Source organism: Microtus ochrogaster, chromosome 18 (assembly GCF_000317375.1).
Source record: "Microtus ochrogaster isolate Prairie Vole_2 chromosome 18, MicOch1.0, whole genome shotgun sequence".
NCBI lineage: Eukaryota > Metazoa > Chordata > Mammalia > Rodentia > Cricetidae > Microtus > Microtus ochrogaster.
In genome coordinates, this window is record NC_022020.1 from 3,729,944 (window position 1) to 3,747,581 (window position 17,638).

General features: G+C 35.2%; 1 protein-coding gene across 4 annotated transcripts in view; it reads right to left on the minus strand.

The window, feature by feature from the left end:
* The window catches only part of Rock1 (Rho associated coiled-coil containing protein kinase 1), a 129,901-nt gene that overhangs the window by 82,075 nt on the left and 30,188 nt on the right, over window positions 1-17,638 (minus strand). For all 4 annotated transcript variants that reach the window (XR_003377719.1, XM_005355749.3, XM_026783434.1 and 1 more), the window contains exons 2-4: window positions 10,362-10,443; window positions 3,427-3,527; window positions 2,784-2,921 (exon numbers count right to left, since the gene is read on the minus strand). Coding sequence is in view for 3 of the 4 variants with exons in the window: in XM_005355749.3 (XP_005355806.1) it covers window positions 2,784-2,921; window positions 3,427-3,527; window positions 10,362-10,443 (321 nt within the window). In the remaining variant the exon portion in view is untranslated. The remainder of the gene's footprint in view (window positions 1-2,783; window positions 2,922-3,426; window positions 3,528-10,361; window positions 10,444-17,638) is intronic.

Sequence of the window (17,638 nt, forward strand, 5' to 3'; positions counted from 1 at the left end):
TTTATTTTTTCTTTTGGTTTTTCAAGACAGGGCTTCTCTGTGGTTTTGGAGCCTGTCCTGGAACTAGCTCTTGTAGACCAGACTGGCCTTGAACTCACAGAGATCTGCCTGCCTCTGCCTCCAGAGTGCTGGGATTAAAGGAGTGAGTGCACCATCACCGCCTGGCTAAATAAGTTTAACAAATTTTTACTAAACAAAATAATCATAACCTCTAACTTGAAGTGCACCCAACAATAATTGTCTTTCTGAACTGTTAGAAGACCAAACCATTAGCAAGAAACTGTCAAAAATATCAGGCATAAATCTGCTGTGTGTTCAGAGCTGAAGTAGAAATCAAGCAATTTTTAAGTAAACACTAGTTCAGAACAAAACTAAAAACAATCCCAGGGAAAACACCACCAGACTTACACAGATGTCTTAAAGCCTTCACATTTCATTTTCTCAATAGTGTTTAGTTATACGCTTGCTTTGATTTTACTTATTTATTTTATATGTTTCTTTACATACCGTGTGCTGTGTGGTAGATTCCCATTAAGTATGTATGCTGCGGTCAGAGCACAACACTGGGTGTCTTCTACCACTCTGCTTCACAGCATTGAGATAGGGATTCTCAGTGAACTGGGAAACTGCTTCATTCAGGTTGGCCAGCCAACAAGCTCTTAGGATCAGTCTGTTTCTACCCCCAAGTACTGGATTACAGGCACATGCTGCTACATCCAAGTTTTGTTTTGTTTTTTTTTAATGTGTATGGACTTTGCCTTCAATTATATCTGTGCACAAAGTATATGTCTAGTGTCCATGGAGGTCAAAAGAAGTAATCAAATCCTTTGGAACTAGCATTACAGATGGTTGTGAGTTACCTATATGGGTGCTTAGAATTAATTAAACTCGGGTCCTCTAAATCAGCTGGTAAAGATCTTAACTGTTGACATGGGTGCTATAGATTTGAACTTAGGTCTTCAAGCTCTCAAGAATAAATGTTTTTAGCCCACTTAGCAGTCTATCCAGTCCCACTTATATTAATTTAAAAACTAAACAGGGACAGATGGGTTCAGCTGCTAAAGCACTCTTTACAAACAAAAGAACCTGAGTTCGATCCCTAGAACTTCGAGGTATGCTGGCATTCACTTGTAATCTAAGTGCTGGAGAGACGGAGACAGGATAGCTGGGATTTGCTGGACAGCCAGTATCGATTAATTGGTGCACTCTACACCAATGAAAGATCCTGTCTCAAAGGAGGTAGCGATTGGCGCTAGTTCTCATCCTGCCTCAACAAATGCCCATGCACCTGCACACACACACACACACACACACTATGCCCACATTATCACTAAATTAAAAGCAACTAAATTTAGGAGTAAGAATAAGAAATGAAGTATTTCATCACTACCCCAGACTAAATGTATACTTGAGCACCATAATTAAAGAAGCATTGTTATTCTGGTGGCAGCTTATTTCCTTATAATGTAATAAGATAAAATTCAAAGATGTCTAAATTGCAAATTGAACAATTATGATATAAATTTTTAATCTTTAATAGAAATAATACTAAACATCCATTTTTCAGGAGTTAACAACAGAAGGGGATACTGTCTCCCCAATCTCTTGCTCCCCACTATCAAGGGATATCAACAATGTCTAAATGCATTTTCAGTTGTCATAACTGGTATGTGGAATGTGGAAGAATTGTCACTGGTATATTCTGGATAAAGGATAGGGATGTTGTCAAACATCATAAACACACTAGTAAGTGGATAACTGCAGTGGTTTGAACAAGAATGCCCCCTCCCCCAGAGCTCATGTATTCTTAACAGTCCTCAGTTGATAACCATTTGGCCTTAAATTTTTAGTGCCAGGGAACATATACCAAAATAGAACAGCACAGCCACAGTACTGGAGGCAAAGGTACGAAGCCCTGAAGTGCCAGGCAAAACCCAATCTACAAAAGTAATACATAAATTCTAGTAGCGGTGACTGTCAATGACCAAATTATGTAAAATTCATGGGCCATAATTTCCTTGCTTATAAATATGAAGCTCTCTTTAGTGTGTGTGTGTGTATTTTTTTTTTTTATCCAGACAGGATCTTATGCTAGGTCTCAAACTTCCTATGTACCTGAGGACAGCTTTGAACTATGAGGTTTCTGCCTCTACTTCTTGAGTGTTAAGATTGTAGGTACATGCCACACCTGCCTAACTGGTTATTTTAATTGTGAAGTAAAGTCATGCATGGACTCAAACCCCACTAAATTATTCTGAGTTTTCTGCCTATGTTTCAACTAAGTCACCTCTATGACTTTTTGTCTTAATTCTGAAATCTTTTTCAACTAAGCAAGATCATGTCCAGATTCCAAACATATATTTTGTTACTACAATATATATTAAAGACTAAATAAGCACTCTAATAACTAGAATAAAAAGATTTGCAAAATGTTGTCTATTTTGTGTACATGTGTGTGCTGAGTCACCTAATTTCCCCATTCTTTCATTCAACACGAGAGACATTTACATGACTAGGTGATTAAAAAACAGGGCCTCATGTTCACACACACACACAATCATTACTAACGTTAAAGTATAAAAACTTTCCTTAAATTCTACCAAAAAATTATTTTGTTCTGACCTTTCTAAAGATAACAAAATTAAACTTTATACCTTCAAAAATAATGATATATTAGACAATTTTATAACCACCCATACATTATTACTGTTCTAAAAATGTATTTCTCATATATGTTATTTACAAACCAGTACTGCATTAAGAAAAGAGGGTCAAAACCATACCTGAACAACCCAAGGACTATTGGCAAAAGCCATAATGTCCCTTTCTTCCCAGAAAAAAGCAGAATCAGATCTCTTAATCATTTCAAATTTGCTGAGAAGCTTCATAGCATATACCTTCCTGGTGGATTTATGTCTTACCTTTAAAATTGAAAACAAACCATTAGTTAACATTTAAAGCTCAATGTTTCATTGAAAAATTTACAACATGACTTTAATACTTACTAAATAATGTGGCTATTTTTGTTTCTTTGCTTCTGCTTACTTATCCCAACTAACTAGTGTCAAGACTTTAATTACCAGAAGAAATGCTATTTAAAAAAACAAAAACCAACCTTTTACTCCCTATATTCCCCATAGTCTGTCTCATCATGTATATTGCCCTGTTCATAAAACTTTATTCCACAGAATTGTATATAAGAGTTTCCTGTGAGAAATGAGATGTTTATCAAAATGCTTAATGAAAACACTTCCCAACCGCTTCCAAATCTGACCAAAGGTTTTCATGCCTTAAGCAAAAATGCCACAGTCATTTAAAGAAAAGATTCTATAAAACAATTATTTTTCCAAATATATATTAAGCAGGCAAGTAGGTGTTTTGTTTTTCACTTTTAAAATATTGTTTTTGAAATTCTGAGTAACCTACCAATTGAACTTCTCCAAATGCACCTCTGCCGATGACCTTCACTACCTCATAATCTTCAGCTTTCATCCGTAAGTCTCTAATTTTATTTATTGTGTCTTTATCTGTATGAAAAATACAAGTAAGTCATTAAAGCATTATAATGAACGCCATTTACTTTACAATCCAATTACTGAAGAACACAGTGAGAAGACAACAACAACACATTACAAACTAGGAATGTGATGGATCAGTGGTGATGGCTCTGGGCTCTGGATTAGTGGTGACGGCTCATGAGGCTCTGGGCTTAGCGTCTCAGCACTCTATCTCTCAAAATAATTGATATGTGTGAAATTTGAATTTATAAAATAGAGAAATATTTAATATACTAAGAATTGGTTCAAATACAGTTTTTGATAATTTAACTATCACATCAAAAGTTCTTAATAAAAATCTAATGTTATTTTAAACACAAAAACTGCTGTGCTTTTTTTTTTTTTTAAGTCAATATCTCATATATCCAAAGTGTATGTGGTTTCAGGAGTCAAACCCAGGGCTCCGTTTATGCTAGGCAAATATATTTTACCAACTGAGCTACACTCCTAAGCTGAATATAAATGCAGCACTAAAAATAATATAATTAATTTTAACTTAGTCTTGGGATGTTAGGTAAATAACAGATTTGATTTAGAAAATACAGATAGGTGTTTTACATCAACGAAATAAAACTTTGTTTATCAATTCATTTAGGCAATCCTTTTAAAAAGATACAAATTCAAAATATCAAAGCCATATGTACTAAAGAATTAAAATTAAATTTCTAGCTGGCAATCTTTGTAATTATAGCATTAATTTGAAGCTAGACTTTAAGACATGCAGTGGGGATCACTGAAATTATTGATATAAACTTGTCATGCTAGAGATGATAGTAATTTACAAATTCCCACTGGGAAGATAGTTTAGCTCCTAATTTGGTCATGGATTAAAATAATGCTATTTTAATCCATATGGGTCAACACTGGTATGAGATTGCATGGAAAAGTTCCACATTTCATGTTGTTCATGCACGCAAAAAATTATTAAAGTCTAGTTTCTAATAAAGGCAGCTATAATATTCTTGCCTTTCTGTTAAAATATATGTTCAAACTTAAATATTGGTGTAAGTTATGGCCAATAGACACATGCAATGTTAATAAATTTCTACACAAGGATAAATTTATCAACTTGCTAGGTACTTCAAGATGGTACTATATAGGGATACAAATACTATTCAACCAACCTTTTACACAAATAATTTGTGCCTACTCTACATCAGGTTCTAATGCAATCACTAGAGATATGGCAAGACAACTAGTAACACTGTTACTGTTTTTAAAGGTCCAATGTTAGTGAATGAAACAATGAAAAACCTAATTCAAAACAGTATAAAATAAAAGAGATAAGCAGCGTCTCTGAAGTACTAAGAGGACACCAATTAAAGCCTGCCTTGGAGAAAGAGGATTAGAAAAACTATCTAGGAACATTGACACCTGAAATACATTTGAGATGAAAGGCAGCTGTTAGCCATGTGCGATCATAAAGACAGAACATTTAAGTGATAGAACGGGGAAACTGTGTACACAAGGGCTCTGTTGCTAGTCTAGTATGCTTGTGGTAAAGTGGCACAAGAGGCTGGGGATCCCCCTCTAGTTAAGGAGCCTGAACTTTGCCTGTACGTCAGTAGTTAGAAATTATTATTTCTAGGACACACATCTTTAATAGCATACCAGAGGCAGAGACAGGCAGATCTGTGTGAGTACACCAAGGCCACCTGGTCTACACAGTGAACTCTAGGCCAGTCAAAACAAGAAAAGGGAAAAAGGAAAACAAGCAAGGAAGCAACAAATAAAGAAAATTCGAAAGAAAAGAAAGCTATCACTTAATGATAGCAAACTGTTATGTCCCCCCCCCCCCCGCCCAGATTACAGGTTTAGGCAGCTCAAAATATAAAAATCAAGGCACAATTTAAAAACAACTAGCATGGGTTGGAAGCTGTAAAAAGAAACTCAGGCAAGTAAGTGTAATCAAACCTACACTTTAGTTAAACTACTCTGAAGAATGTTAAAGATAAATTCAGTAAGGATAAGACTGGATGGGGAGAATTTTAAAAGCATTTTTACATTCCACAAGAGAAATAAGAAAATCCTAAACTGGGTAGAATGGCCAGTCACACTTGAAAAAGTGTAACAGAGTCTAGTTATAAAAGGTTTAGAACCATAAAAAATTGCAAAGTATTGAGATGGCTGGCAGACGAAACAATAATTAAAATCAATAGGTCCTCCTAGTTCCTTGACTAGTTAGCTTGTCATAGCATAGGCTTGCATGCTACCAAGTATAAAGGTCTGCTGGGCAACAGTTTTGAGTCAAACTCAGTTCTCTGTGGCCCTTGCTACCTTAGATGACCTCACCAAGGGTACAATCCAGACCTAAGCACAGACTGAGAGTAAAGTCCAACCTGCACAGTTTAGTTGCAACTACTTACCCACCTTACCTCAGGATTTAAAAACTCAACAAAGCACTCCTTGGTGGAGGGATACTATTTATGATTCTTTTTTAGTGGACAACAGTACAAACAATAGAAAAAATTTCAAGCCTATCTTAGATGACTGGATTTTACTGGATCTGTAAACTCCATCAACAGGAAACTTAGGCTTGATCTTCACTGAAATTTCCCTAACAGTCAAGAAAACAACAGTACGATAGATATGATAATATGATAGGTATAATAATTTGCATTACATGCACAACACCTTTCTATTTTTATTATTTTTTGGAGGCAGTTGGAGGTTAAGACAGGATCTCACTATGCAACCCTGGCTGTATGTGCACCACTACACTTGGCCCATCCTAACTTTAATTCTATGTTTTCTAACATAGCTATGTAGTAACAATCCAAGATAAATAATTCCCTCTTATACTATTAGTCATTCATCCTCCCCTTTACATATAAATAATCTTTGGGGGCTCTATAGTTACATTATGCTAACAGAACATCCTAAAACATGACTATTACTTCTCACTACCAGCATATGATAAGATTTATAAAAATCACAATTAATATCTAAACACCAACTTTAGGGTACAAATATAATGTAGACAAACTTATAAAGGAACCAGATCTAAGAATAAGAATTAAGAATATCATATGTAAGACAAGTATTCACTCACAGTCACTAAGTAGCAGATATTATACTTAAATATGAGAAGAAATAGGATACCTGGTATAGGCAGGCCATTTTTATAGCACTGGTTCTCAACTTCCTAATACTGCAACCCTTTAATACATTTCTTCATGTTGTAATGACCCCAACCATAAAATTATTTTGTTGCTACTTTATAACTGTAATTTTGATACTGTTATAAACCATAATATAAGTATCTATGTTTTTTCATGGCCTCGGAAGAGGGAGACCCCTGTGGTTCATTTCCCACTGTTCTAGAGAGAAGAGAATAAGTAAACAATTATGTTCATTTCATTTTATAATGTATATTTATAAAGAAAATAAGGCCAAACTTTCTATAGTCTACAAGTCAAAAGATATCTACAGAATAATTTCTAAGGTGCATTGGTACCTCAAATAAACTGAAGCCAAAACTGAACATGGTATTGCATGCCTACAATCCCATTTCTTGAATGGATGGGGCAAAAAGATCGCATTTCAGGCCAGCTTGGGCTATTATTTACATAAGGGACTCAGATAACCAAAAGGGGGCAGAGAGAGCAAAGACCCTCACAAAGACTGTCTTTAAAAATGTAGCAGCTGTTTGTTTTTCCTTGTTTTTGAGCAATTGCTCTTGTCAAAATTCTAATGGTCTTTTCTGTGGCAGACAGGGACTGAACCCCCAGGTCCTTGTACATACTAGGAAAGCACTAATATTCCAAAGCCAACAGTGTTAAGAACATGTTTCTCTGTTCATTACATGTTTGGTTGCCGTCAATCACATACCATTAGTGAATAACTCTTCTGTTTCGCTATAAAATAAGCCAGTAGCAAACTTATTAAAGATTGCAGCCTTGTTTCTTTCCATTTTTGTGAAGAAATTTTACTGTGATGAGACTATTCCACTTTAAGTGCTCTGGTTCTCTATAACTATTGCTGTCCTCTGAGTTGGGAATATTTAGTCTGATAATATCACTGGATACTACATTCTTCAGCATGGCTATTCTGTCAACTACACAACAAAAATGTTTTACCATCTAACTTGATAAAACAACCCATATTCCAACATGCCTCAAAAGGACATTTAAAGTACATTTTTTTATTCTTGTTTTAACACAACAGGTATGTACTAAAATAAAAGGTAAAACATGATACACGTGGCACTCAAAATACAATTTTAATTACATCAGTATGATTTACACTACACTAAATGGTCACGTATGGCGTCTGTTACAACTACCCAACTGAACCACTATAGCACAAAGCCGCTATAAATGAGGCATTAAAAACTGAGCATGGTGCTGGGTGCAGTGGTACACGCCTTTAATCTCAGCACTCAGGAGGCAGAGGAAGGTGAATTTCTGAGTTCACAGCCAGCTTGGTCTACACAGAGAAACTTTGTCTCAAAAAAACAAAACAAAATAAACAAAAAACTGAGCATGACAATGTCCCAATAAAACTGTTACTTACAGACACTGAAATCTGGATTTCATATCATTTCACATCATGATATATTATTCCTCTAATTTTTCTAATTATTAAAGATGTAAATATTACCCTTAGCTTGGGCTTTAAGGAAACCAAGTTCTCATCTGAGGACATCACTTCTGCAGTTCTCAAGTGATAACCCCTACTCTCCCATCCTACTTAGACTACTGGTCCCAGAAGCAAAACAGGTGAAGTCAGATGCCATCTCCATACACAAAATCTCACTGTAAATGAGATGGTTGTAAATCTACTGACTCTTAGGCCACTTAAACAATTTTTTAGTTTACTGATTTCTCCAATATTCTCCTGGTTTAACTCTTTAAAGGCTACATGTATTTTGCCTTCTTCTGTTACACTTAGTTTGGCAAAACAACAATCCTATTTAAATCCAATTCACCAGTTATCCTGTTTGCACTTATGCATCTTAACATATCTAATATCTAGATAAACATAAGGCCATGTTTCTTATTTAAACCATAATCATACATATCAAGTTAGCTTTAATTCTACTTATCAATTATGCATTTTCCTAATGTACTTTCAATATATACTCTAGTATCTAATATTCCCCCACTCTACAACACAGTATTTGGGCTGGCTAGTTTCATGTAAGCTTGACATTTGAAAATGGGAACTTCAAGTGAGAATGTCTCTGGTATGGGAGGTCCATGAGCAGCCCCTTGCAACATGTCTCCACCAAACTAGCCTCTGAGCAAGCAAGCTTGCAGGTCATTTTCTTTTCTTTTTTTAAATGATATATTCTTATTTTATGTGCATTGATGTTTTTGCTTGCACGCATGTATGTATGAGGGTATCGGATCTCCTGGAACTAGAGTCATAGACAGCCATGAACCACCAAGTGGGTGCTGCGAATTGAACCAAGGTTCTCTAAAGTACAGTCAATGTTCTTAATCACTAAGCCATTTCTCCAGCCCCAGGGCATTTTCTTGATTGATATGTGAGGGGGTGCAGTTCACTGTGTGCATTGTCACCCCCTAGGCTTGATGAAAAACCAGGCTGCGCAATCCAGTAAGCAGTACTTCTCTACCTCCTGAGCAACAGTTCCTGCCCTGAGTCCCTTCAATGACAGACTGTGATGTGGAGCTGTAAGCTGAAACAAACCCTTTCCTTCCATGTTGTTTTTGATGTCTTGATCTTAATACAACAAAAGAAATCCTAAGACATATTTCAGTTTTGTGGGTTTTTTCTTACATCATCCACCAACCTCTCACTGATTTTCACTCAAACTGAATATTCTTAGTGATTACTAAGCTGAAACAAATGAAGCACACAGACAACTGCCAGGTTACAATACATATGTGCGCATGTTGAATTATATATTTACTTTCTAGCATGAGCAGACAAACTTAATGACACAATACTCCTATCTTAACTAAATCCCTCAAAGTCAATGTCCAGTAGATGTCCCCTCTTTCTCTTAAGCTTTTTGCCTCTAAGCTCTTTCCTTACCACATATTCTAAGATGGCCCCAAATCCAGGGTTCCCAACTGCAAGATTATAGGCATGGGCCTCCACATCTGGCCATAAGAAAGCTTTTCAATCTGTAAATAATTATAACTGTGGTACTCAAAGCATTTATGATATTCCTAATACATATTCATAATTACTACTTCACTCTACTCCCTATGTCTTTACTCCTTCTCAAATAAACAACTAGGACTGTGACTCCTAACTCATGTGACTAAATGCATAAGACTGTCAAACTACATAGACCAATGGGGTAGACGACCCAGAAATAAATTCACACAGACACAGTGACTTAGTATTTGATACGTGCCAAAAACAGACACTAGAAAAGAAATTGTCATTCAACATGTGAAACTAGGAAAACTGGATACACACATGCAGAAGAATAAAACCTGAATTACAGGTTTCCTTTATTGAGATAAACAAGTTTCTTTCACCAGATATTTGTGAATATGAATTTTTCAGTATCTACTAAGATATACATTTCCTATATTAATGTGTTAATATGTTAAAGTACACTGTTTTTCTTTGTACTACCGTTAGACGCCCCATTTGTGACTTTTACATATCAGTATGTATGATAGGCACCTAAATTAGCTTCTAAAATCTCACTCACAAGGTGGGGCCTTGCTTTAGTACAACAAGTAGTGTCAATCTTTGTACTAATATTACATAGAATTCACTGATAAAACAGAAAGAATTCAACAAAAGGGGAAGGGGAGGTGAATAATTGGATATAGAGTTACATGCACAATAACATAAAATTCTACAGCAAGTACTTACATCTGCTTAGAAAGTTGTCGATATTTTTGTTTTTTCTTAAGGCAGGAAAGTCCAAATCATAAACCAGAGCATCCAATCCATCCTAAAGGAACAAACAAACAGGTAGTGTTAGCAAATCAGAATGTTTTCTGATTTTAATATTTCATATCCTCTCTTCAGTACACCTTGTGTTCTTTTAAGATCCTTTACAAGGTTACAAAAGTAATAAAAGTTCTTTTTTGTATTTCATATAAATATTTTCCTTTTTACTTTCTAAATCTTTCAGTCAGTGGAAGAGGAAAATCACCACATTGGTTGCATATGATTATGATTCATATACTCTCTTTATAAGATTTTACATTCTACTTATCTTTACTATTAAATTTATCTTCATTTCACAAGTGTTCAGCAAACTTGCATTTGTAATTATAAATTTTTACAGAGTAATAATAAACTAAATAATATTTAATGGAGCATAAATTTAATGAAAACCAAACAATATTGAATAAAGCATAAAATTTAAACCAAATGATAATCACATATGCAAGACATATTTAACTATAAAAGCATAACAAGTGTTCACAGGGCTTACTTTCTCTCTTAAAGCACCTTCTAGGACAACAAATAGGAAATGAGAAATAGGAGCCTTTTCCTTTTTAAAATTAGATATTTATTAAATATATAAGCAAGTGCTGGGCAATGTGAAGGTGTAGCAATCCATATAAGCAAAGGAAAATTTGTACTGAGACTATATATTGCTTTATGATATAGAAGAAGGCACATTCAAGTAATCCTAAAATGTCTTCATTACAAAGAGTTGCTCTTCTGTCGATGTGGTTTATGTACTTATTAGTAATAGAGAATAATGATTTTTGGATCATCCCAATAAAGTAATAAACTCCAGAAAGGCCTCAGTATTTTCAAGCTTTAAAAAAAAGAAAAAAAACCAAATAATTACAATCCAAAGGAAAACATACTTGTACTTACATGCTACTGAGAATACAAATCACATAACTTTTTTTTTTTTTTTTTTTGGATTTTCGAGACAGGGTTTCTCTGTGGTTTTGGCACCTGTCCTGGAACTAGCTCTGTAGACCAGGCTGGTCTCGAACTCACAGAGATCCGCCTGCCTCTGCCTCCTGAGTGCTGGGATTAAAGGTGTGCGCCACCACCGCCCGGCTTCACATAACTTTTTTGAGCCTGTGTTTTCTTTACTGTAACATGAGAACTAGTAGTTATCTATGTATCTACTTGCATCTGATTTGTGAGACTAGGATAAGCATGTGAAACCCTGAATATTCCCATGTTTCTTTTATTATGTCCATACTTGTCTCCCTATTGCTAGGAATGACAAATACACATTTTAGTCATATACTTATAAAATCTTCACTAATTAGCAATTCCATCTCTTTTTTTGACCACTGAACTTGGTAACATATTTATTAATGAAAATCTGGTCACCTCTACTAGCTGCATCAGGCCACTAGATATTTGGCCCCACCATCAAATATGTTAATTCTACAGTAAGATGGGATGACAAAAAAATCCAAGTTATGTTAAGTCAAAGAACTAAAATACCTGGAAAGATATTCTAGTGTAAACAAAGCATACACCAACTAAGACACTTAAGAGTTAAGGCTTCTATTCTGATAAAGTAGAAAAGCAGTGCAATACAAGCATGTGAATATTCAACCATAAAGCAGAGTAAGAAATCCTCCAAAATTTAGTGCTTAAGGCCAATTGCTGCTCTTCCAGAAGACCTGTTTTCGATTCTTAGCACCTATACCAGGTCTGTTATTCCAGTCTAATGGGTACTGATTCTCTCTCTCTCTGGCCTCTGAAGGAACCTGTACACATATGCTGCACATACACATAAATAAAAGTAAACTAAAAATTTAAAAATACAAAATAAATTCTAAATTTCTTAAAAGGCCTATTATATCATCATTTATATAATCATTATATATATATATATATATATATATATATATCAGTCTCCATTCGTGTACAGAAATCGTAAAAGAAAAAAAACAAAAACTTGTCTCTCAAGACTTCAGAAGTAGAGCAAAAAAGTAAATATAAAATATCTACCAACTATAAGTAGGAATTAACATTAACAGAAAGGACTGCCTAATTTGGGGGGGCTTTAAGAAACTCGTAGAGATTTACCTAGCAGGAGTAAGATGAAGAAGATAAGGTAAAACAAGGAGGAAAACCGAGAACTTAGAGAAAAGAGAGTGCTTCTGACTGGGAAGGGTAAGACGGCCGTGGAGGAGGTAAAACTGAAAAATGGTACGGGAACATTAAGGTATGACACACCAGGGTGTTTATCTTCCAATACCCATCTGGAAACAAGAGTTTAAGAGGAAGGAGGAGAGCGGTATATGACATCTTTAATTTATGAAAGTCTTGCAATGAAATAAGATGATGATTAGCACTAGAAGACACAGAAGGAAAAGGAGCAATAAGGAGGATGTTGGTGATGTTGTAAAACTACAGGCCACAATTAGATAACAGACTAAACATTAAAACTGAGTGGAGACAAGGAACAAAAGGACTTGATGAACAACTAACAAAGGGCAAGGGGAGCTGAGAAAGATAACGCTCTAAGAATGTTTATGCTCTATCTTCTACAAGAATCTGTGACTTCATTAACAGAAAACAAAGAACATAAACTGGAAAAGATGTTTTGGACATACTAAATTTAAGGTTCCCAAGGAGCTGAAGTTATGGGTAACAACATGACAGCTAACAATGTGATTACTACTGCAAAAGGATTTTCACGGTTTGGGAATCATGAGGATATGCGTTGCCCAAGAACAGATGAAGTTATCCAACAATAGTAAATAAAAAATGAAAAGGAGCCAGGTGGTGGTGGCGCACGCCTTTAATCCCAGCACTCGGGAGGCAGAGGCAGGTGGATCTCTGAGTTCGAGACCAGCCTGGTCTACAGAGCTAGTTCCAGGACAGGCTCCAAAACCACAGAGAAGCCCTGTCTCAAAAAACCAAAAAAAAAAAAAAAAAAAAGGAATGAATAAAACCATGGGAAACAATGGTATCTGAGAGGTAAATAAGGCAAAAATACACAATAGAAAACACAAACAGGAATAAAGATAGAAGACCCTTGAGAAAACTAAAGAAACACTTAGAACTTAAGAACAAATAAAATACAACACAAAGGCCACTAGCTGTATGGACCTACCATATCAAATGAGTAAAAAGGAAGTCTAATTATTTGGAAATAAATGGCACTGCAGAAAACTGTACAAGTTTGAATTACCAGTGAACTACATACACTACAGAAATAATCAAAATACTGAATTTTATATTCATACATGTATTTTACTGTTCTGTTTTTAATTTTTTTCTGTTTTTGAGATATATCTCACTACATAGGCCAAACTGGTCTTGAACTTATTTATCCTGTTTCATCTTCCCAAGTGCTGGGATCACAAGCACACTTCATCAACAACTATTCTCCTCTCTCCCCATAAGTATTAACAATAAGCTATTAAACACACACACCTATTAACTGGACAGTAATCGAAGTAATTTTGAAGGAGTTATGGAAAACTAAGGCTTATGGGCAAATAAGAAATCATTTTCCAAACAGCAGAAAGGGGCTTCTTTCCTTGCTTTTCCTACCCAATTGCTGGGCAAGGACAGTCTTTAGTCTTGAGCAACTGGCAGAATGAGTCGCATACCCACATATCTTAAACTTAAGGCTGCACAAAGTAAAGGTATACTGTTTATGTGAGAGAATTAATGAACCAATGGCCTCATCTGTTTCACATAATTGCAAACACAGACAGGCAGGCAGAGTGCTATTCATAAAACTTTGGCATAAGGAAGGCTACTACAAGCTCCACTGAGAACCAAGACAAGAGACTGGAAGCATATGAGAAATTTCTTATACAACACAGCAATAGGCCATCAATACCTCTCAAAAGCAGCCATGAATGTACCGTATTTAGAAAATTGTCTGTGTGCCAAGGCAAAATAAATAAATAAATAAGTAGATGTTTAAAAACAAACAAACAATCTAATAGACCTTAAACTCTTACCATAAAGCTAGACTAGCTAGCTGAGTGGTTGAAAGAATGTGGCAGCACAGAACAGCATAGACTAAGAGAGGTAGTTTTCTTTTTTCTGAGGCTTTTGTATGGTTTTGGTGTTTGTGCATATAATATTAAAAAGAATTTCCATCCAAATAGCTGAAGATAAACATTAGATGAATACAATAATCACTAACAAAGAGGTAGAGGGGTTGGTGGCATGCAGGAAGCTCCAGGTTTGATTGCCAGCACTGAAAAAACTAGCACCATAAGCCTGTAGAGAAAAGTTCAAGATTATCTTTATCTACAAAGCAAGTTCAAAGTCAGCCTGGGCTACATCCAAAAGAAGTGACCTTGTCTCAAAAAACAAATCAAAGATAAAACAATACAACACTGTGGAAAATAAAAATTTAATGATTCAAAAGTTAACACACTGTTAACAAATAACTAATTTTTTATTTTACAACTCAAAAAATAAACAAAGGCACATAAAAACATGCCTTAATTCAAAAGAATAAAATATATGAGCAAAAAGCATCTTCAAGGAGGCCTAGACATGGAATTTACTAACCAATGAAAAAAGAAATTCAGTTCAAATGTAACATATGTTAATTTGAAAGATAAAAAAATGAAATTATTCACCATGCACAAATAAAAGAGAAAAGTCACACCAATATAACTTTAAACTGACCTCAAGCAAAGGAAAAGTGCAAAAATGACACTGTTAGGAGTCAATATACCAAACAGAATAGCTAGCTTAAATGTGAATACACATAACTACTGAACTAGAAATGAAGAAGCAAAAACTGATGGAAATGAAAATTACTTCATAATTTTAATTGGCAACCTAACCCTTCACTTTCCACAACTGATAGACCTAAGCAAAAAAACTAAATATCATGAACAGGATCTGACATGAAACATTCCACTCCAAAACAGCAATGTTTACATTCTTTTAAAAAATGATTTATTTACTTGATATGCATAAGTGCTTGGCAGCATGTATGCTTATGTACCACATGCATGCCATGTGCAAATAGAGGTCAGAAGAGGGTATTGGATCCTCTGGAACTGAGTATAGGAAATTGTAGGCCACCATGTACAGGCTGGGAACTAAACCCAGGTCCTCTGCAAGAACAGAAAGTGCTTATCACTGACCACCTCCAGCCTTGTAGTGCTTCACAAATGCTTACAGGTGCACACCACGAGAGTCTGTCTCCTTTGCATAACAAATCTCAACCATTCAGAATAGTTAAAAACATATATTCTCTGATCAAACTGTATTCAAGCCGCAATAAACAAAAAGATAAAGGGAAAACATCCAAACATATGGAAAAATAATAAATTTCTAAGTAATTCATTATAATTAAAGGAAGTATCAAGGGAAATACCAATATATATATTGAGTTGACAGAAAATGGAGATACAACATACCCAAAATATGTAAAAATACAGTTAAAGCAATGCTGAAAGGGAATTGTATGCTATTAAATGCTTTTGTCAAAAAAGAGCTGAACTGGGCAGTAGTGATGTACACCTCTTTAATCCCTGCAGGAACGAGCATCTTTGTATGTTCAAAGTCAGCTTGGTCTATGGGGCCAGTTCCAGGACAGCCAAGCTACAAAGAGAAACTATGTTTCAAAAACAAAACAAAAACAATAAAAAAGAGCTGGACTGCATAAAAACTGATGTGTTGAATGTCAGTTTGTCTAAAACAAAATGAGTAATGATTTTTTTCTTTTTTTTCTTTTTTTTTTTTTTTGGTTTTTCGAGACAGGGTTTCTCTGTGGTTTTTGGAGCCTGTCCTGGAACTAGCTCTGTAGACCAGGCTGGTCTCGAACTCACAGAGATCCGCCTGCCTCTGCCTCCAGAGTGCTGGGATTAAAGGCGTGTGCCACCACCGCCCGGCAAGTAATGATTTTTCAGTCAAAAATAGAAATTCCTTTCTCAAAAAAATTAGACAAACAGCTTAGTAAACCAAAAGCAAATCAGAGAAAAGAAACCAGAGAGAATAAATATTAATAAAACTATGCACAGAGGAAACTCAGGTGAAATAGAAAGCTGGTTCTCTGACTGTAACATTCAAACTAACAACTGAGCAAGCTTATCAGAAGAAAACAAACAACACAAAGTAGTAGTATGAGAAATGAAATAGGTACGATCACAAAAGATCTTGAAAATACAGTAAATGTAACACAGAAATAAATTTAAAAACTACACATAAATGTGTCAATTTTGATGAAGCCAACAACTCCTTTTGAAAAGAACAAACTAAAGCAAGTAACTCGATATGAATACATTAATTAGTATAACTCCTACCAAAAAGAAAGAAAAAAGATTTCTAAGGCCTGATGATTTCTCTAGAGAATTCTATCAAACCAAAATTTCTCCTAGAAAACAGAAAGAAGAGTACTTTCAACATAGCCAAATAACCTGATATCAAAGTCAAGTAAAGTATAAAAGAAAACCACAAGCAAGTATCTTTTGAGAATTTGGCTCTGAAGTACAAATGTAGATCAACAACATATAAAAAGAATATAATATAAACATATAAATGTAGAACAACATATAAAAAGAATATAATATAAACATATAAATGTAGATCAACAACATATAAAAAGAATGATAACGGAGGCGTGAGCAGCAGCACGGTGGCTGGGCTAGCCGGAAAAGCATCAGCAATGCGGTGGAGCATGACAGCAGGATCCAGAAATTATCTAACCACTAGACCATTTCAGCTTTGGGACTGTAGGCACCTCGAGGAATGATCACCCGAAGGTCTGCTCTGCCTACACCTGAAGGACCGTTCCACAGAGCCACAACTCCCACCTACACCAACTGGAGAAAAAAAGATGGGTAAACAGGGTAAGAATACACTCAACAATATGAAGTATAAAACAGTTATCACCAGAAATTAGAAACAGAAAGACCTGAACATCCCAATGCAGAAGAAAACGACCTTGAAAATAACTTTATAAAGAGTGAGGCCCTTAAGAATATGAAAAATTCCCTTAAAGAAATGAGGAAAAGACAGCCAAAAAAATTGGAAGAAATCAACAAATTCCTTAAAAACCCTGAATCAAAAAATTCAAAAAAAAAAAAAATCACAAAAAACCAAAAGCCAGTTTCAGCACAGAATTCTACCAGGACATCAAAGAAGAGTTAATACCTTTACTCCTTAAATTGTTCCTCACAATAGAAATGGAAGGAACAATGCCAAACTCCTTTTATGAGATTACTCTT